Source organism: Telmatherina bonti, assembly GCF_933228915.1.
Source record: "Telmatherina bonti genome assembly, chromosome: 3".
Taxonomy (NCBI): domain Eukaryota; kingdom Metazoa; phylum Chordata; class Actinopteri; order Atheriniformes; family Telmatherinidae; genus Telmatherina; species Telmatherina bonti.
The window spans coordinates 14,086,875-14,110,178 of record NC_136621.1 but is presented as its reverse complement, the minus strand read 5'-3'; the positions used below and the strand labels follow the sequence as shown (position 1 = coordinate 14,110,178).

General features: G+C 38.5%; 1 protein-coding gene across 2 annotated transcripts in view; it reads right to left on the bottom strand.

The window, feature by feature from the left end:
• rims1b (regulating synaptic membrane exocytosis 1b) overlaps positions 1–23,304 on the bottom strand; it is a gene marked incomplete at both ends in the record, with an annotated part of 100,312 nt that overhangs the window by 40,156 nt on the left and 36,852 nt on the right. For both annotated transcript variants that reach the window (XM_079264435.1, XM_079264436.1), the window contains 3 exons: positions 5,944–6,836; positions 7,162–7,457; positions 18,875–18,895. In XM_079264435.1, coding sequence (XP_079120561.1) covers positions 5,944–6,836; positions 7,162–7,457; positions 18,875–18,895 — 1,210 coding nt within the window. The remainder of the gene's footprint in view (positions 1–5,943; positions 6,837–7,161; positions 7,458–18,874; positions 18,896–23,304) is intronic.

Below are 23,304 nucleotides of genomic sequence, written 5' to 3'. Positions count from 1 at the left end.
TACAACCACCATTTTCTCTTTGATTTATTTTGATTCATTTTATTTTTGTTGTTGTTGTTCATTGGGATAAGTACATCCTTATTCAATAGCAGGCACTTGTAATGATTGCAATGATCTTACTTTAATTGTCCAGTTGGAATCTCTCAAAGTTGTATATTTGGACCACTATTACTTACCGTGTTACATATTTTCAGAAAATATGAATATTTAATTATATACACATGATGTGCTATTTTATTCAGGCTGAGAAATTACCTAAACTGGAATGAATCATATTCAATTTCTTTTGGTTTGTTTTGATTTCAACTTATGTCTCCTATTGAATAAAACAAAATTATGTGATATTTTGAAACAACCAGAAGCCCACACCTGAAAGAAAATTGATCACTGTAAAATAATTTAATTCACTTGGGTGGTTTGGGCAATGATCTTAAAAGTTGTTTTAAAAAGATGGTATTATCTTCAAGTAAAGCCATATTCACCAGTCAGCAGTGTGAAAATGTTTCTATATATTAACGCGTTTTCCAGATTTACAGGAAGGAGCACATCGAAAAACAAATGAAGCTGTAAAAGTTCCAGAAATGTAACCATTTTCATTTTATTATTCTAACATACTGGAAGAATATCTTATCCTTAAATAGTCCTTATTTTATAAAACTGGTTGCTTTTTTTCTGATACATCTGTACCTAGGCTTGACCTTGTTTTAATGAATATTTGAAACAAGTTTTAGCTGCAGGCCAACACGGTGAAAATAAACAATTTTGCTACAATCTGACACTGTTTTTTTCTTTAATTTTTAAAAAATGTCTGTATAGATTTTAATTACTTTGCACTGTCTAGAAAGATAAACAAATGAATAAATTTAACACCAGATACAAATAACTTAAAAACATATGTAACAATGTGTCTGAAAATTGCTGCATATTTTCCATAGAGTGAAAAAAACAACAACACACATTTAAATCAATAAGCCATAACTTTGGACCAATTTCATATAGGTCTCTCTGTTGAGAAAGTGAGACAGGCAAAGCAAGCAGTGGAATGAGAATGTGATGACCCTCAGCTCTGCTGTGGTACAGCAACAAAACTACAGAAGTTCAACAAATATTCAAGAAAACACCAGTTATATTCTCTCTCCTCCACAGTCACTGTTAATTGGACTGTGTGTTCTATTTCCCTTTTGTAAAAAAAAAATAAAATGAAAATCCTTTAAAGGCTTGTCTTTTTAACCATGTTCATTCTCAAAAAATCTATTAAACCTCAGATTAAATAAATAACCTAAAAGCTGCTTCAGCAGAGAGACCATTTAAGTTTAATTGAGACATTTAAACACTTTAAATATGTTTCATTTGATCCTGTTTAGTCTACACTGAAAATGGGTATTTCTAACATATTTCCATCCATCCATTTTCTTAACCACTTAGTTTCAAGTCAGGGTCGGGGGAAGCTGGAGCTATCCCAGCAATCACTGGGCAAGAGAGGCAGGGTACACCCTGGACGTGGCGCCAGTTCATTGCTGGGCTGAAACAGACAGACAATCAGCATGCACGCTCACACTCACTCCTAGGGACAATTTAGAGTAACATGGATGTCTTTGGACGGTGGGAGGAAGTCGGGGTACCCATAGAGAATCCATGCATCCACAGGGAGAACATGCAAACTTTACACAGTCCACTGTTTGAACTTTTCCCGCAGTTGAGGATCAAACCAGCGACCTACTTGCTTGTGAGGCCCCAGTGCAAACCACTATACCACGTGCAATTATTTAACATTTATGCACCTTGAAGTTGTCCAATTTCTGCATTTATTGAAAACTATGTATGAATGAAGCTGAAGAGATTAGAAGCAAAATCTATATTACTAACGATCCACATTAGCAGTGATGGTCTTTACTCTGGATCAGGCCGTAAACTCTCCACCGAGTGAACAAGAATCATAGCAATACATCAAGTAGATGTAATCTCCGATGATTGTGAGAGAAAAAAAAAAAATCTGATCCCACATCAGTGCATTGGATATCTGCACCACTACAAGCAGAGTTTGGTACAATATGTTCTCATTCCCTCTCCGGGGAACATTAAAGTAATCCTGGCAAATGTAAGAATAACTTGGTAGAGGTGCAGCAGCACATACAGGATCCGGTGTCATCCCAACAACATATTTCCTCTTCCATTTACTCAGCACCATTATCATCTTACTGATCTTTACACAGAGGAAGAAACACAATTACTCTGAAGCGCTTCCCACCTCCCTTTAACCCAAACACAAAGCTGCTGTGTTATTGCAGCATATGCACTTGGAGTGTCCAGTAGGACACTATTTACTGTGCAGAAGAAAAAACAACTGAACACTGTTTACATTAGTTTAAACTCACCAAACATCCATGTTTTTTTTTTCATGTATGAAAATCACATGACGTGCATCACACGAATCATGGAGATGTGTGTAATCCATGCAGCATGGATGAAGACTTTTAGGGTTTTGCTTACAATTAATCTATTTTATCAGTTAAAAAACTTTTTTTTAAAAATGATATGTTGGGTAATGTCTTTCCCCAACGCTAAAAGAAACAATCTTTTAGTTACTAAAACAGCTGTGCTGAGTTTCACTGCCAAACCAGGTATTATATTTCATTTAAGTGCGCAAAGAGTCTGTGTTGTTGCCTATACAACAATATCCACCTGATGATAGATAGATAGATAGATAGATAATGTATTTTTTTTTATCTATCTATCCATCTATCTATCTATCTATCTATCTATCTATCTATCTATCTATCTATCTATCTATCTATCTATCTATCTATCTATCTATCTATCTATCTTTATTTATTAATTGCCACTAATCAATTCAACATTTTGTTCTATTTTATTCTAGTCAAATGTTTCTAATTAATTTTTACAGATTTTTCTGTATCAATTTTGTTTTTATATAATCTTAAATACCTTCAGAAATTAAGAAATTATGAATCTATAACAACAGACGCAATAACAATCCTTCAATAATCAAAAATGGCTAAAAATGAAAACACTAGAGGAATAAATTCACAAACAAAATATGATCATTCAATAAAACTACAAAAGGGAACGTTTTTCTTTTTCTCAGCCCTACACAAATAAAAACATCACATGAGCTTATTATCTGCCAGCATGTACCAATCATGGGCCTGTAGTTACCTACACAAAGGTAACTTTGTGCCAAAATTAATACAATGGTTCTTTGGACACATTCTCACCGTCTGCCTTTGTTCCCTCTATTAAACAGTGTGTTTGTGTAAGCACAAACCAGAGCAGGAGAGGATGGTGCCATATGACTATTTTTTTGTATTACCATGTGTCAGAGCATCAGTGTATGTGACTCTGAGGTGAAGAAAGACAGATGTGAGTAAATCTGATCAAGCACTTGGCAGCAATAGTGAGTAAAAACACTCCTTTCAAAAATTTAGAAAAGCTGTAGAAGATTCAAACTTAGGGAGACTAAACATCTAACCATACCAGAAGATGACATTGTGTCAAGTTTTCCTCAACATTTTAGTACAAATTTATTTAAAAGATGATTAGAATAATAAGTCATTTGAAATTTTTCCATCCAGTGTTTTCAGTCAAATCTGCTCCAATTGAACCAACAACAGCAAAATGTTGTAATGAAAATATTACAAGTCAGACCTCAAGTCATGAAAATACGGCACTGCTTTTGTTTAAGTTTGGAAGAATTTTATCATCTGGCACAAAGGAAGAGGGAGGTGTTGCTAACAAAGATGAGAAAACTAAACATTCTTTTAATGTTACTCACCAAGAATCCCTATACCACCAGAAAAAGATGCTGGACTTGTTGATGCTCGCTTTGTCTTTAAATAGATTCAATGAAGGGTCTGAAGCATTGCTAAATATAGTGCCAGTGTCGCTATGTTAGAAGTGGAGGTACCATGTGCATCAGTGTAATTGTTATATATATATATATATATATATATATATATATATATATATATATATATATATATATATATATATATATAGTGCAGGTTTTCTGAAGCACTTTTTTTCTTTTGACATTGGATGTCTATTAATTAATTTTTCATCCAATCTTCAGCAAAGAGCTGCTTTTAAGCAGATTCTATTTTTTTGTTTACTTCTATTTAAAAAAAAAACAAAACAAAAAAAACAGCAAAGATAAAAAGATAAGATGGACCGATGAGAGGAAAAAAAAGGATTTTTGCAGCAACAAGGTGTTTCCCAAAGACCTGCCAGTTAAAAACTGTACTGTAACAGCAAAGTGTAAATAGTGGCAACAGGTCTGACAAGCAGATGATGAACCCCTACCAAAGATCTGACCTTAACATTACTGAAACAATGTAAGATGTTTTCGTACGAGGACAGTACATGGAACAGAAGACAGAAACATCCAAAAGAGATTTTTTTTAAGTCCTCCATGAAGCTTGAAAACTATTCCTGAAGACTACTTAAGGAAATGAAAGAAAGCTTCTTTAGCCTTACAGGATGACCACAGGTTGAACCATTCGATATACTGACTTATCACAAAACTAACCACTTGGTTGTCAAGGGAGAGACAACACCAACATATGCTATCTCAGGAGTCGTGGCATACAAAGTTTGAGAACTACTGATCTTGACTAATGTAATCTTTTGACACCAAGACCAGTGTCAAAACACCTGATAAGATAAAGGTTCTTTTATGAACAGAAAAGGCTTGATTGACCCACTGACACTATCTAGCTTGACCTGATGCACCACGAATAAAATGTTTTTTAACTTTTATAACCCCAGAAATGAGGAATATAGCAGACATTCTACTTTGAGGCCTAGCTAGCTAAAGAGTGTTTAAAACAGCTAATAATCCCAATCCACACCATCTACCCATTACCAGTCACTGAGTTATAATAATCTGGATTAAAACATCTGGAACAGCCCCCTTCTGTGACTGGTGAAAGTGATAAGCTGATAGAGCCCAGCAAGCTCAATCTGCTGGCCTTAAACTCGAAACGCTCGGGGCGTGGCTTATGCATCGCTTCTGTTTCGGCACGGAGGAGAAGAAACGCTCCAAGACCCAACAGCACACATGTAAGCGCACACCCACAGTTAGGCGTGATTTCAGCCAGCGGTCCATGCTCGGCTGCTGCAGCTGGCTGTGTGCGAAGCATTACGTAGTCAGCGAGCCACTGACCTAATTCCACAAATCTGCTGGCCTAAATCACTGGGACTCTCCAAATAAATGAGTGTTGTCTTGAGAGCAGCAGGGTTTAGCCACAGCACAGAGGTGTAGATGACACACCGGGGCTGTGTGTGCTCTGTAGCTGCTTCAATGCATCATCTTATTGTAGAACTTCCTGGCCCAAACATTGGCTGTGTTGACAATGGAAAGATCTTAACTACTTCCATTCTACCACTGAGGTTATTTTTATTGTTGTGACGAAGATAATAGGGACTGTAAGAAGATGTTGCCACAGTAACATGTTTATCATGCATGTTTTTTTTTTCAATTTTAGCTATAACAAGACAATCTGTCATGTAATATCGGTTGAAAACTGTGCCTGACTCTTTGTCCAGCCATCTAGTTGTGCGACTATCAGCGCATTAGCTGCAGATCAGGTTATAATTAGCCTTCAGACCTGCTACAGCTGTGATTCTGATCATCGTGAGCGCAACTGCTCCGACACAGTCTTGGCATGGACAAGAGCACAGAGGTAACAAATTGAGTTGATTCTGTGTGATACAGCACAACAGACCCATGATTCTACATGGATGTGCTAAATGAGAGTTTTCTCAAGTGTATTAGGAAGTTTTGGTGACATAAAAAGGACAACTGTGAGGAAAAGGTAAGAAACGAACATAAGGAAAGTGATGAAAGCAAACAGTAGAGAGTTTGCAAGTTCACCGAGATTTAGCTTGGTAGGCTAGTGGGGTGAGCACATCTGTCTGACTGACCTTTCTCGCTGATGCTTTCCATGTCCACGTCCTCACAGCTGGTGTACTCGGGCGTGGAGCCGCCCTCCTCCTCTGAGCTGCTGATGGACATCTGCCTCTTGTTGATTCCGCGCTTGCTCTTGTATGACCGCGGAGGGGGCGGCCGCAAAGCATCCGACTGGTCCGAGCCCTGAGAGTCCTTCTTCAAAAGGTTATCCCCACCTTTGTCTCTTGGTGTCCATGTTGTACCAGGTTCCAGGCGTCCATTGTTTGGGCCCCTGTCAGGAGCCAGCGGTCCTCCTGGCTGTGGGCCTGATCTCATTACACCTGTGGCCGGTACCACCCCACCTCCCACGGTCCTGTCCACAGAATAGGCTCTGTGGTTGTCCTGGAGGGCCTTGCGGTCTCCCTCTGCACCGCCGCCTCTCCTGGACAAACGGTTTTCAGGCACCCCACCTGTACTGACTCCCCCTCCTTCTCCCGGTTCCAGACCGACTTCATTTATCGCGAGATCACTGTGTCGCCGCTCGTGTCGCACTTTGGACACCTTAGCATGCATGCGCATCTCTTGCTCCTCCTTCTGCGGTTTCACAGGATATCTCGCCAGGTTGGGGTCGCTCCTGTAACGGTTCTGGAACTCCTCCTCGCGGCGCTGCCTCTCCCTCTGCTCCTCTTCTCCCGGACGTCTCTGATTCATCTCTGGACGTCCAACGTTTTCGTCTCCATCTTCATAGTCCTGAGAATGGATCTTTTCCAGCCGCTGTCCATCTCCCAACCTTCTGTCTCCTCTGTCTCCAGGACCTACGCGCTCGTCCAGGGATGACTGAGACGGCAGTTTGCCAGCAGGTCTGCGGCCGCTGCCACGTCCAGCAACCCCCCGACCATTTAGTTCATGGAGGGAAACTGGCCTTTTCCTGCATAAGAAGAAGGGACTCTTCAAGTCATTTAATACAAAATGGATTGAAAACTCCACTAACCAGGATAAGACAGTGATTAATTCTTACCTAACTCACCCAAATAATGAAATAAAGGCACTGAATCAAAGTACTCTCAAGACTGACCCAGCTTTTGGATAAGCTACAGCAGACACAAATCTTTCTTTTTAACCGCAGCCAGAAATAACAACAAGTTTAACAAATATAAAATAAAATAAATAAATGGGACAGATGCCCAAAGTGTTTTGAATTTCTGGGCTACAAAAATCATAGTTCTTCTTCTCAATTGATGGAAGCATCTTACTTTTCTCTTGGTGGTTCGCTTTGTGAGCGAGAGCCCGGCATTGTGTCTCCACCCTTGGTAGCGGTGACCCCAGCAGGTGGCTGCGTCCCGTCCGGTGGCCCTGCGTTGGTGCTGGAGGGCGGGGCTTGGGACCTAGAGCGGACTAGCTTCCTGTTCGATTGGGCCTCACCTCCAGTGGTCGGGTCGTTTAAGGAGGTGCCCAGGCTCCCAGGCCGCACCCCTGACCCAGAAAACCATTCTCCTGATTTGATGAGAATCTCCTGTTGCTTACGGCACAGGTTGCATACCCACATCACCTAGAGGGGGTAGAAAAAAACACAAGTTTCGTCAGCATTAAAACAGAAGAAGAGGAATACCAAGCACACAGGTGGTTAGGCATGCCTGTGACACAAAGTTTCCAGCGTGTGCATAACACATCAACTCTAACAAGCATTCAGTTTGTTGTCTTTCAGAAAGATGGACAGCAGACTTCTTTGTTATCACATGCTTTATTTTCCTTCCTTTTTCTGCTTTGGCAAATAAAACATGTAAGAAAGCTAAGATAGGACAGATTATGTTTTCAACGTGATAAATCTGCAATTTACTGATAAACAAACCTGAGTAGGTCAAACTATGCTGCGGCAATGTGCATGTATTTTATTGCATTGTAACTCACTAATGATATATATTTTTGGTTTCATCAACTCTTGCTCATGTTGGTTTTGAAATAAAGATTTAAATGCAAAACTGTAAAGTAACACGAGATTTAAAAAAAAAAAAAAAAAAAATCAAGTTCCAGTGTGCTACATGATTTTTTTTTTGCAGTAGGGGATTATTTCTGCATTTCATGTTTACACATTTCATTCAGCGTGCTTCCTGGTGTCTGGTGATTCTAGTTGGACATAAAACAATAATAACATTTGATTTCTCTTCTAAATTATACCTGCAGAAAACAGTGAATACTCACATGTGGCCATGGTTACTGAATATCACCTCAGTTTGACTGCATAAAAACAGGATTTATCTCTGCGCATTTATAATCCCAGAGGTTTATTTTGCAGAAAATAAATCCGGAGCAGCAAAGAATCCCAGCCGTCCCTTGTACTCCGCGGCACAACGTTTGCATAAAACATAACACCTCTTGGCCTTTGGAAACTCCAAAATGTTGCTTCTTGACAGCCAGTGGGATGCACTGTTAGCAGCCAGTTAGCGGTTAGCCCTCAGCACGCCAAAGCACATTCATCATGGCCTGATTGAATCCTTGTTGGCGCATGTCCAGACTAATCTGAAGTAAATCAGCTGCCCACACGGCTCACAGCTGTCAGGCAGCCTCCCAGCATCACACTACAGTCTCTTTCTCTCTGTCTCTCTCCTCTTCAGCGGAGGGGTCGCAGATTAGCAGTGGCCAGTAATCCTTTCAGCTCCTCACTTTTATTTAACCCATCATGAGCCGACACGACCTGCTCAACATCCATAACATCTACCCTGCAGTGCCCACTTTCCTCTGGTGTTTCCATTGCTCTTCTTCCAGAAAACACAAACATGGAACCAGTTGCTTTCCTAAAACATCAGCCGAATGCCAAGTTCTGATAGCATCTGGATAGAATTTTGTTTTTAAGATCCTTCAGTAATTAACAAATACTTATATAATGTTTAATTCTACTGCTAATAATATAAATCTATCTCTTAAACTTTGTTCAGTGCAAACATACAGTGACCATCTACGTTATCAGGCCCACCTATTCAACTGCAAAATATGGATTGCTAAATACATTTTCAAAATCAAAAATTAATTAATACAAAAACAAATAAAATTCCAATTTCAATTAATTTGTAATTGCACATTTTAAATGGGAATATTAAAAAGGAATTTAATATTGAAATATTTATTCATTATTAAATACATTTGTAAATGTATTCTCAAAGGCTATTTCTAAACAGAGAAATAAATGTCACAAGTCCTTAATTTGGTTAAAATTATACTTCAGTTTGCTCTGTGATGGACTGGCAAGCAGTCCAGGGTGTACCCTGCCTCTTGCCCAGTGATAGCTGGGATAGGCTTCAGCTTCCCCACGACCCTTCATTGACCTAAGCGGTTAGGATAATGAATCAATGATTGAATATTAATTCATCATTAAATATTGTGATTTATAAATATATTCTCACATGCTATTTCTAAAAGGACGAATAAATAAAACAAGTCATTAATTTGGTTAAAATATCGTTCAGTTTGCTCTAAGATGGACTGGCAAGCAGTCCAGGGTGTACCCTGCCTCTCGCCCAACAATAGCTGGGATAGGCTTCAGCTTCCAGATGGGGGGATATCTTTCAGTTTCATACATTTCTCCTCTGCATCCTTGAATTTTCTTCATGGTTTAACCTGTTTCCAAGATCCTTTTGAATCTGTGCCATGAAGAATTAAGGATATTTCTGAAGTAATGAGTGATTTTAACCCAGTACAAGGATTGTGGACTTAAACAAATGGCCAGTAAGTGTAAATACATTGAAGATTATTTAACCCTGTCTGACATAGTTAAGAGCTTCTCATTCAGAAACCAACACTTTGAAGACATATTCTGATTGTGAAAATATGAAGCTCCGTTTCAGAAGGGTCAACTTATGAGTTTAATTCTGAACATATAAAACAAGCAAATGGATTTCTGGAACTACTAAAATACTTTTTTTTTTTAACATGTATTGATACAAAACTATTATGATTCAGGAAAAACATGCAGTTAAATGAAAAACTTGACCATGACATAAGATGGAAATGAGGATTTCCATCAACTGCAAAGAGGAGAGGCTCAATCCTGAATCCACCAGTCCAGACCTCCTCAACCTCTTGGCAGCACCTACATATTCTGTCCACAATGGTTATGACACAATTTGTGACAAAGGGCAGCACTGCACAGCGACTTGTTCACAATATCTAACAAACTCTGACAGCGGACATTTAGAGACAGAAAGACCCTTATTAGAGAGTTTAATATCACATACTCCCAACGCACTCCCCGTAGGACTCCCCAAGGGACACTGTTGAATGCTTTCTCCAAGTCACAAAGCACATGCAGACTGGTTGGGTAAATTCCCATGCTTTCTGCAGCAGGTTCGACTATCCAACAAACCCTCCTCCAAGACCCCACAAATAGACCTCATCAGGTAGGCTAAAGAATGTGATCACTGTAATTGGAATATACCTTCTGGTTCTCTTCAGGGGCCCCCAACCCTGCTTGATAGACATTAGAACGGTGGTCACTCACCTGGGCCCCTGGACCCCTAAGGGGGTCCCAAGAGATTACAGAGACGCCAGGACTTGACTGGTTGAGCCAGAGTAATTTAAATGAAGGTCATGTTCACAGAGAGACAATTTAAGGTGTATTTGCTTAAGGTTTTTTTTTTGTTTTGTTTAATTCATTTGGGTGTTATACTAACATGTAACCATGTTCTAGGGCCCCCAAAACATTTCTCTAAGGAGACATGTTTGATCCACAGTGCAATGCCTAATACTTTGTTGTTTAATGACAGTAACACTATTAAGGGGGGGAATTGAATTTAAAAAAAAAAAAAAAAAAAATCTGGATTTTTTTCCTTCAAAATTTTAATTTTTGTTAAACTTCTTCAAATAAACTTAAACTTTCTTTAAATAAATAAAAAATAATCTATTATAAATCTATTTTTGTTTTTTTTTATTGATCTTTTTACTTGTCTTGGGCATTATAGCAGCAGAATGATGGTCTGGCTATTGTGCTGTTTTTTTTTCCTAATTTAAACTGATTGATTGATTGATTGATTGATGTCTCAAATGAATAAAAATGTTGAGCAAAAAAAGTTGTGTACATGCCACAATTTATATCGAATCATCCCTAATAATTTCTCAGTTCTTTCTAGCTCATAGAAGAATGAAGTTACTTGTGAAATCAGCACCATTTGTTACTTAAGTGTAATGATTATGAATCAAAAATTTGTTTGAATCGAGAATCGATTCTGATTAAAATTATCACTCCAAAAATCTGAATCGAATAGAATCAGTTGTTGTTAGATTTACATCCCTAAAAGCTATGTATTCATAATTACCTTAACTTTGGGTTTACCAAAGAAAAGAGTCCAAACTTTTAGGTAATTGAAGGGTACTCCAGACAAACAGGTTGTTAACCACTGCATTAGATCAAATCAAGGTTGAACTGTGCACTAAATGTTTGGATCCTTTTTAGTTAGGCTTAAATGTCATTTTCTGCCAATTTGACACAATGTACCAACTCTTTTGGAAAAATAATCTACAATCTGTCCAGGATGTACCCCACATCTTATCCAATATTGCCTTAACTTTAGCCCCCAGTGACCCCCAAATAAGATAAAACATTTAGAATTAGGACTCATGGGTAAAAGTTTGGAAAATAAAACTGATTTTCTTGTGTTTTCTCAGGTATCAGGTTGGTGTTACTTATCCATATGATTGCTCTCTAACGGCTGCAAGGATCCCTAAAAAAAAACCACAATTATATCTTCATGGCATGAAACGGGCTCTCTGTCATCTATAGCAATGCTTTTCCTAATCCTGGTCCTCCAGTGACACGGCCTTGCATGTTTTAGAAGCATCTACTTTTACACACATGCATTAAATGAAAAGCTTGTTAACAGGCATGCAAAGAATTTTAGGAGGAAGTTTATTCATCCGAATCAGGTGTGTTGGACTAGAAACAAGTTTAAAACCCCTAAAGTCTTGCCCTCACCTGAAGACATGCAGGGTAGTGGTACATGAAGACCAGGACTGGAAAACATTGATCTGTATGGTGCTTTGTTGTGGTCATTGCCACTGCTTTCATCCACAGTCTCATTCTAAGAACAAAATTCCCACACAGAAGAATGCACATCAGCTGTTCATGTTTAAGATTTCAGAATTCAGAAAGAGACATTAAAAGCAGCTCTCATTATCAAATAACATGCCTTCGTGTGTTAGTTATGTGCCTCAAAGCCAGAGCTGCAGATGGGGGAGAGGGGGAGGACAGCATGAAGAAGTTATAGAACACATCTGAAAATGTACACATGCACGTGCACAAAAGACATAATACATATAATCCCTCACTGCAGTGATTGCACGCCATGTTCCTGGACAGCCTGAAACATACTGTAGTGGGAATTAAGTGTATGTGTGCGTGTGTGTGTGTGTGTGTGTGTGTGTGTGTGTGTGTGTGTGTGTGTATGTGTGTATGTGTGTGGGATGGGGGCATAAGATGAAACAGCCTCACCCAATATTGTGTGTAACACACGTATTTAAATGGCGTTTGCTGCCTAGACCAGCCAGAGCATGATGTCCGACCCTCCAATCAGCTGCATCTGTCCGGCAGCAGCCCCCTGTAGTGTCACCTCCAGTTCATCTCACTCTGACGACTCTGTGCGTGAGTGTGTGTGTTTGCACATGTGTGTTACAGTATGTATATCTGGGACATTTCTCAAAGCCTCTTGCCTTTAAGAGTGTGGCGTGGGCGACTGCCTGTAGGCGAGATGTGTGTGTGTGTGTGTGTGTGTGTGTGTGTGTGTGTGTGTGTGTGTGTATGTGGAAAATAAGCTGTGCCATTTCCATCATGTAATAATGTCAGCCTCTTCTGTCTAAAAATGTACTTCTCCATGGTAACCGAATTGTGAAGCAGTACAAAGCAGATTGTGTGTATGTGTGTGTTTGTGTGTGTTTGTGAGTGTGTGTCAGTCCTAAAGGACAGTGGCAGCCAGAGCTGAAACATTAGAACGCATTTATTTATTTATTTCTCTCTCCTTTTAACTTGTTCAATGAAGTCACCTTTACTATTTTCTTCTTTTTAATTTTTTTCTGTCATCTGCTTTACTTTCGCTTTAAAAATCTATTTTATGTCTTTCTTATTCTATTTTCCTGTCTTCGTTTTTTTTTGTCTTATATTTTTGTCTATTTTCTTTCATTGCATTGCCATTTCTCTGCTTCTACTTGCTTTTCTTATTCTTTCCTTAATTTTTTAAAATTATTTTTAAGCACTTAAGCAGTTTAGGGTAACTTTGAAATGCATGTAGGGTTGTAGCTTTAGTGCAGCTGCTTACTGTTGTGAAATAAAACACAAATGAATCTACCTGCTCCAGTCCGTCATCGCCCAGCAACTTAAGATGTGACCACTGTGAAAAGTTCAACAACCACAGCATTTATATTCTTAACAGGTTTCCCTCAGTTAGATTTATGTTTTGAAACCCAAATGGAGCTAGAAATGTTACTTTATTTCTTTTCATTGCTCTTCCTTGAACACTTTATTAACCGTTCAAGAAAATAAAATATGGCCTGGTTTCAATGGTATTAATCTATTTGGATTTTCCACATTTCTACTAAAGGGATGTAAAAGAAATAAAATGGACTCCCCGGCACCTGAATGCTGCTCATTCACGCCATGTTGTGCGAAATGGATTCTGGGGAAAATGAGGCTGGGAAGGATACACCACCAGAAAGCTCCACTACATGCCAAATGGTGTGTATGTCGGTGGGTTTTAGAGGTACACTTCAAATGGGACAGTGCTTGGAGCGCCACTGTGACGTTTGTAGCAGACAAAGTGCATAGACCTTTAAATCAGACACAGCTTTAATATTTCCTGTATTCATTTTGTTCTTTTCCTATTTTATGACTTGAACTTCCTGTCGCCTCCTTTCCTCTTCCATCTATTTTATCTTTTTTCTTTCATCACTTTCTGCTTTTTCTGTTTCTTTTCTTTGCTTTGTCTTATTAAAATGTTTCTCTGTTTTCATTCCTCCACCCTTCTTCCTATTCCCTGTCATTATCTTTGGATGTTTAACATTCAAACTGATAAACTTTTTTTTTTTTCCCCAGATATTCACTTTATTTGAATTCGATACCCGCAACATGTTCTAATAAAGCTGAGAAATGGGATGTCTACCACCGTGCTACATCACCTTTCATTTTAGAACACTTCATAAGCATTTGGGAACTGAAGATGATAATTGTTGAAGCTTTGTTGGTGGAATTTTTTCCTCATTCTTTCTTGATACACATCTTTAAATGCTCAACAGTCCAGGGGTCTCCGTTGTGGTATTTTGTGCTTCAGAAATTTTATATTCCCTTCTCTCTTTCATGACAAAGCTAAGCTGTTGTTAACATATGAAGAATGGGGCTTTGCATTGTTTTGCTGAAAAAAGCAGGGACGTCACTGAAAATGATGTTGTTTGGATGCATCATATGTTGCTCCAAAACCTTCAAGTACTTTTAACATTATTGGTGCTTTCACACACACACCCAAACCGTTACAAATGTCGACTTATTAACTATGCACTGACAACATAGCCCTTGTCCCCTTTGCCACAAAGAACACAACGTCTACGATTTCCAGAAACAAACTGAAGTGTGGACTTGTCAGACCACAGCACACTTTTCCACTTTGTGTCACTCCATCTAAGCTGAGCTCGGGTCCAAAGAAGACAGGAGCGTAGGTGTTGTTGATACATGCTATGACTTTGCAAAGTTAAGTTTTAACTTGCCCTTGTCAATTTAACTACAAACTGTAGCTAAAAATGTTTTTTCTGGTCCAGTTTCAGAGCCCACATGGTAATATCCTTTATATAATTGTACTTGGTTTTTAATGCAGTGCCACCTGAGAGATCATAGGTTACTGGCATTCAATACTTGCATTTGGCCTTGCTGCTTATGTGCAGATTTCACCAGTCTAACTCTGTGGAGGGGGTTAAATGGGGCTGGTTTTAGCCAAAATGACTTGTTTTCTTTCTGTATGGGTCAGCTGTTTTGTACCAGTCGTTCTATTAGCAGAACTAAACAAATAAGTATTTTCCTCAGTCCACATCAAAGGAATACAAACTGATCTTTAGTCTGTTGGTATAAAAAAAAAAAAGCCATGGCTACTTATGGAAAACAACAGAAAGTCTCTGAGCAAGTTAAATTGTTTTCTTCAGCTTCCTCAAATCTGCTTCTATGTGAGGTATTTCACTGGAATTTAAAATATAATCCATGTGCAACGTTCAACTTGAAAATACAATGGAATAAACGCTTCTGATTTCCTTGGGTAGTTACGAGAAAGAGTTATTCACAAACTGGTAAACCTTTTCTCATCCTTGCTTGTGAGTGACTTCAGAGATGCTCCTTTTATACCCAATCATGACACTCACCTATTCTCCCTTTAACCTTTTCATCTATGGAAAGTTCCAAAAGTATTTTTAAGCATTCCTCAGTTTTTCCAGTCTTTTGTTGCCCTTGTCCCAGCCTTTTTGCAATGTGTCAGCCATCAAATTGAGAGAAAATTAGCAAAAATTCCAATAAAGTTTAACATCTGGAACATAAAATATCTTTTCTTTGTAGTCTATTCCATTCAATATAGCCTAAAAGGGATTTGCAAATCATTGAATTCTGTTTCTATTTACGTTTTACCACGACATCCAAACTTTATTGAAATTGGGGTTGTCAATTCCTCCTTTCCTCTTGGTTTTTACTTCACTCCTTTGTGTTTCATTTCTTCTCTTTCATCTACTCTTCTTTAGCTTCACTGTTTTTTTCTTTCCCTTCATCTCTTTACCCCCTGGCTTGGCTGACACACCTGGCTGGTTTGACTAATGAAGACACTACACCTGTCACTCAAGCATCCCTCCCCTACAACACACACACACACACACACACACACACACACACACACACACACACACACACACACACACACACACACACACACACTTCCTCTGTCCATCTGCTGACAGAATGCTGAAGGCGAACATTGCTGCTGCAGCTTTGAGCTCGCTGGCAGCTCCCTGCAAGAACAGCATCCATTTATACTCCAATTGTGTGAGCATCAGCTTTTCCTTAAAGGGGCAGAATGAATTGGAGCCTTGAGGATGACAGATTAGTGGGGAGGGGGCAACAGCTCTTAGTATGTGTCGTGGCCTCACCCACATTACATACAAACCTCTCTACAGTGACTTATGAGGCAATGCTTAGTGTAAACTGCCATCGTTTATGGGGAATGGTAAATCCTGAAAAGAGGGAAGAAAGATGACAGCGGAGGACATAATGCTCCATTTCCCCTAATAAGGCAATAGATCAGCCCCGCAAGCAGGAAACATACTGAGGGGTGAGAAATGCGCATATAGAGACCGTAAATCTGCAGAAAATTTTCATTTCTGATCAATGTGTCGTGTGCAACACTCGTGACAGTGCCCTGCATCGAAATTTAAATCATGTGAGACAATTAGTGGCATTATATGTATATATATATATATATATATGTATATATATATATATATATATATATATATATATATATATATATATATATATATATATATATATATATATATATATATATATATATATATATATATATATATGTGTGTGTGTGTGTGTGTGTGTGTGTAACATTTTTTTTTTTTTAAATTAGTCATACAATAAAATCTCTGTAAATACTGTCAACATTGTTTTATAGACTTAACAACAGTAAACTTGGTTTAGATCATCTAGACTTTCATTAAAACTTTTTGTTATCCACATAAAAGAGTCAACTCCTCACATATTGCACACCAGACCTAAAGTTGGATTGTCCAAGCCAGATAATTCTTCCAGGTATAACCATGTTTTCATCTCTAAGTGGATCCAGTGGCCTCAGGTGCAGAGACAACTGCACTGCAGGTAAATACCTCAACATATTGTACATGCATAATGTTTTCTCATGTGGTCCTTTTAGAGGTTTTACTTATCCATAATGTTCTGTAGCATCTATCAAACAAAGCTGGTAGTGTAGTTTTAAAGCTTCACACACAGACTTGCTTGTCCACTCAGACAGGCAAGCAGCTCAGAAGAGTTACATGGATAAAGGATGGATAGAGGACAGAAAGAAGGTTACACAGCCTGCCACTTATACAGATGAGGAGAGATGACTTGGAATCACAGCTGAAATGATCAAGTGCATCAACTCTTCTCATAAAAAGTGCAGCTTAAGCTTGATGCATCACGCTGGACATGGACGTATCTGTATTTGTCTGTGGTTAACTGTTAACTAAGTCAAACCTTTCAAAGTACCACATGAAAAGTGCACAAAAGTGCTTCAATTAATTCAGAGAAACATTTAAATTAAGCTTTCACATTCTGGATGTCTTGTCTAGCAGTTCAGATTAAAATTTTAATCCCATTTACAATAATACAAGATGATGCGTAGGTGTGATTGTGTGGGTGTGTGAATGTGTTGGTGTCTGTTAGATTCTAGGGCCTGTCTCTCGTCCACTGGGAGGCAGTGCTCTTCTACAAAGGAGACAGACTGTCAGTGCTTAGTTTATTTTCGGGAAGCCATCTGGAGCTGACATTAAACAAAAAAAAACCCCACTACCATTAACAAGCAACACCAGCAGCAAATGCAGAGAAACTTGACAAAAAGGGCTTCAGAGTTTAGTTTTTCTGATTTGTTGTGAATCACAAAAATGTATATGCTCCAAAAATGGGCCAGGATTCGGATGCTAAAATATCCATAAGCTGCTATTTCTTCTTTGTGGTTCGCAACACAAGCACATGAAAACAGCGTTAGGTTACCGGATGCGATGCTAACTCTGTGCCTGCAACCAACAAATGGTCCATACATAGCTACATATCCTACAAATAAAGTAGTTGTAAATGTGATTTTCTGTTTTGTTTGTGTTTAAAGATAATCTGATAGTTGTTATAAGACCTAGTAAATCTTGGAGATCATCAAGCCAACTATATTTTGAGCTTATTTAGGAACATATATGTGTTTACTCTGCGCTTCCAGCTTATTTGTAAAGTTTTGTTCTTTATTCATGAAAAAAGTTTTGTTCTTAAAGGGAAATGCATTCACAGCAAAGCTTCAGTAATGCTGTCTCAGTTATATGTTCTTTTAAAATTCAGTGTGTAAGAAGCTGTAACCACAGACAGACAACAAATTACAAACTGCAACCAACTGAATGCACAACTACAGAAACAACACGGAGTTCAGCTCAAGAGTCAGTATTTTTGCCCACTGTGGGCTACTTTAGCAGCATGGCGAAAAGGTGAAGATGTTCGACTGCTCATTCTAAAAACACAGGTCTTTTTTTAAACCATTAACATGGTTATGACTCAGATATACATTACTGCCAATAATTCACTGTTACACACTCTCTTATCGTAAAAGGGCAAAACAACTTAAACTCTTTTCTGTTCATTATTTTTTAACTGGAACAAGCTTAGCAGGAACAACACTATAGCAACATTTTGCATTGACCAAGCATTGGGGGAAAGTGGACAAAATTAAACACATATATCCTGACATCTCCCGTCTCCCCGTGGCAAGGCTGATCTGGCCTCTGACACACAGGCAGGGAAAGCATGCACAGGTAAGAGTGTGTATTCATTATGCATCCAGGTAAAAGTCTGTAGGGTAAAGTGCATGCCAGCTGTAATGCCAATATCCCAGTTCGGTTTTGTCAAAATATTTGCTGTCATGCCTGCAGCCATAGGAAGAGGGGTCAAAATGAGTCAAAAGGGTTAGACACCCCTGCAGACAGTCTGCGTTATGGCTCATGCTCATTCTGCCTGCCAGGTCATTTTTAGGGTCTGCATTCATTCCCAGAATTAGAGATTCACAACTATCTGCCGGGCTTATGGTAACACTGGCTCTCAATTCATGTTCTGATACTGTGAATGAGCACAGACCCGAGGGTGGAGGGAGAGGACAACTGTTGTGACCCATGCAGAAAAATCCATCGCCCAGCAGGTCTTACCCTGTCCTTTACTATGAGACACTTTGCAGGTGGAGAAGACAGACAACGGATACAAAGTTAGTCATGAAAAACATAGAAAAAAAACCTGCTGTAAATCACAACAGCTCTAGGTGTCTCCAGCCCAAAAAGCACAGTCAATGCTCAGAGAAATGACTAAACTGTTTGAACTATTAGGGAGTCCCTTTGCTCAGTTAAGTCAGTAATCCATTGGTGGATTTGTGCAAACACTGGCTCCGTTCCAATCCGAGCTTGCTCTCTTGCATCTGATATCATCTGAACCCTTTTTTCTTTGTGCAGGGACATTTTATACCAGGCAACATGGAAGAAAACAAACTTAAATATTTAAACACTCCAGCATATAAATCCACATTTAACACATGGGAGAGGTGTCAGCTACAGATCTGAAAGCAGCCAGCATTGTTTTTATGGGTTTTCTTTCTATATAACCATCAGGTGGCACAAACATCACATTCACGGCACAAAGAGAACACAAAAAAAAGATGCTAACCACTTTGTCCTCCTTTGTGGCATGCAGTCCAGGTAGCAGTGAGAGTTAAGAAAAGTGAAGGGAGTGGAGAAAAGGTAGGAAAGCAGAGAAAACATGATAGGGAGAAAAAAAGTGCAAGAAATAGATGCAGAGGAGGGAAAATTTACGATATGGATAGATTGTGGCAGTAAGGATTAAAAAAAAGAAGGACAGGGGGCAGAAGATGTGGTGCAAACATTTGTTAATCACATTTTGCAGAATTGTTACACAAACTTCATATTAAGAGACACAGTCTGAGGGTGATGGTGACAGCAGCATGAAGATGTGTGAAAACTGGTGAAGCAGCATGCATGGGCCAGATTGGCATGCTCTGTAACAGCTCTGGGGTATGTTACACTCCTGCAGCATAAAAAGGAATTTAGCACAGCGAAAGCAACATGAAGCACAAATACCCCCCCCCTCACACACACACACACCCGTGCTACACCTGCACGAGGCTCTGCAACGGACACACCCACTCCAGCCAGCTTCCCTTGCAGCCAGTCTCCTGATTACTGATCATTCTCACCTGTCATCTATTTAATCCTCCAGCTATATAAACACCAGCTTTCCAGTCGTTCATTGTTGGACCTCGTAACTGCTCGCAGCTTTTCCCTCTGGCCCTTCCCAGGCCCTGACTCGCTCGCCAACCCCGCAGATCGTTCTTGGATTGAGCTGGTTCTGACCCCTGCCTGTCTCTGGATTCTCCGAGGCTTGACTTCCTGGTTTTGAACTCCTGCCTGTACTCTGGATCACCTCTTTATAGCTGCTTCACCTTCAGCTTGGTGACTAATATCAACACCCTGTTTATAGATAAACCTATTCATAATCTGTCTCAAGGAGTCCTTCGTCACACCCAGGATGGGTGTATTTAACAGGCATGCATGCCTATTAAAATGTCCAGGTATTTCCATTTTTAAATATTGGCATATTTATAACACTGACTTAATGCATGGAATGCAGTTTCAGCCTCAGAAATAAAGGTGTGTTTATTACATGCCCAGTCACATTTATTAGTATCCATTTTTGTATAGCATGTGCTAACATAAGATAAAACCCTGTATTTTACCCTAACGCTTATATTTCTGGTACAATTTGAAGAAGATAAAATGATGTGGTACTTGTGCATGTAGGTTTAGTAGTTCTGAAACATTAGACACCAAAACAAATCAACATCAGAATGAGAAACTTGTTTGATGGATTCTGAGTTATTATTAAACCATTTTAATCAGAATACTTGTTGCTACATTGTAATAATATAAAAAAATGGTAAAAATAAATTAATAAATAAAAAAAAGCCAATTCAGACATGACATATTAAACAGGATCATCACTCTGATTGATGATCAGACCAAGGAATATTGGTTGACAGTGGACATAGCTTTATTTCTTTTAAATACTGAGAACCAGATCGTTAAAATTTGCTTCAAATACACCCCCAGTATGTTGGATTTCCCTGCAAAGCTCATCATATATATATATTCAGCATAACGCCAAACCTCCCTTTCTGATTGTGGATAGTATTGCTCATTTTAGACCTGTGTGTGGGGAACTTTTTCATCGTAGGAAAATGTCTTGCATCTGTGTTGGTTTTGGCTGTTCCAGTTCTTCAGATCGTAAAATAATGAAGTCTTAAAAAGGAAGTGCAAGGCAAGGATTTTATAAAAGGTCACCAAGAAAAACTAGCTTTCAAACATCTTGTTAGATTAAAGCAGATGTATTCGGTTTATTGTTTTACTTAACATCTCAGTTGGTATGCAGGACCCCCTGAACTGAGCTCATGTCAACCTGAGGCCATGATGGCGTGAAACTCATTTGAGGTATAATAGTTTGTTCACACCAAACACTATAGCTGAGTATTTATTTTCCAGGCTGATTTGATTTGATTGACAACAGCCTTTTTCAACTAGATTTTGATTAAATTAGTTATTGATTGTTTACTGATATATATTTTCTTGAATATTAAAAACATTGTCAGATACTTTCACTCCTTTAAAAAAAAACTGTGGAAATAAGTCGAGTAAAATAGTTTTTTTGTTTTTTGTCCGCATGAAACAAGCATTTTAGAAGCCAAAAAACAATTAAAAAAATTCAGTTTCCAAAGTGAAAATATCTGAAAATGCATTGTTTTGTTTCCATGTTTACAACTCATACCCATCTTTCTTTAACAGATGATGCCATAGAAACCACCTCCACCTTAACCAGTATGCAAAACATCACCAAAAGCTACAACAACAGACTACAGAGATGGATTTGCAGAAGCACTTGAGCCTGATGCCAAAGTTTTCGCTCATCGACAGTCTTTACAAATGTTTACATTTTTCCTTCTTTGATTGTTGACATTGAATGAGATTATGCTCCTGCTGCATGTCAGATTCTGCATCGTGGCTTTATTACACCACTTACAGGCCTGGAAGGTTTTGTGAGAATTCACCTTTCTTGAAGCAATTTCATATTTATGTATGGCTATAGCTTCATAAAACAGAAGGAAACTGATCAAACAACTTGTTTTTGTTTAAATATAATATGATATTGTTTCTTCTGGTTTATCCTTCCTACATATCACACATACCATAGTTAATATACTGAATAAAAGTAAAGAAATTAGGCACAAAGGTGTATGTCCTTCATAAGCTCTCTGGTTAACTGAATATAGGGACTAAAATCAGTCCCAGTTAAATAATCAAACAAATCCTGGCAATAATTTTTGGAAATATTAATATATATTTGTTTCATCAGATGTTCTACTGAATGTGTTAAATGGAAACAATACATGTAAAGAAGTTTATTCCTGTATGTGTATTGAAAAAATGTTACAAACTAGAAAATTTGCTGTTATTACTTAACAGCAAGTGTGAATGCGATAATGTGTAATTACTGATGTATAATTGCAGAAATATGAAGATGTCACTGAAATTAGTGACAGCACATTCCAGCAGCTAGCCAATATGCAGCATTTTTTCTAATCTGATAAAATATAAAAGAAATGCAAGGAAAAAAAACATTTAATTTATGTAAATTGCAAAGAGAGAGAGAGGAATAATTTCTTGAAAAATAAAATGAGGAAGGAGGTGATAATTTGTTTTGTGCAGAAATATTCAGTGAAATGTTACTTGTTGAATTTGAACCTACAACCTAGATCCCAAAGGCCCATTTTCATAACGCTACCGTTCTGCCCACACATACATGTGTGGAAAAAGACAAAGCTTTTCTATTGAGAAGAGGGTGTTCAAGGTTCTGGCAGAACTATTGAAGACTGTTGCTACTGGCATAGAAATGCCTGTTTGGAACTTCCATCAGTGTGTAATCAGCAAGATTGCTAAAATAGAAAGGTTGAACTAAACTGCTGTGTAGAAACTAAAGATAGTTATAAATAGTGCAAAAGCACATATATCAGAAGGAGCAGGAGAGTTTAATATTTGAATGGGTGAAGTAGCACAACAGCTGTAGAAGCCTGAAGCCATGGTTTTCTGAGCATAAGTGTAGCCATTAGGAGAAGAAGCACGGCTATTTTACATGATGCAGTACCAGAATTTACACCTGTGATGCTCCAAAGCACAGCCCTCTCATTAAACCACTACACTCCCAGAAGACTTAGCAGCACTCTGGCAGTATTGTGTTTATTTTTTTTTTCCACCATCGACCTGTTGGTCAACTGAAAAGCACCATAGACTGAAAAGCACATAGTTTCTTTTCATTTCTGGTGATGATGAAAGGTAGCACTTTTCATTTTAGGTGCTATTATTAGGTACTATTAAGAGGTACTGAGCTGACTTGATATAAAAAAAAAAAAATTAAAAAGGTTTTAGTTGATACTAACTATGCTTATTTAGTTAGTAACAAACAAATGTTGCTGGTTGCACCACACAGCTGGGAGCAATGCGTGAAATCATCTAACTTGACA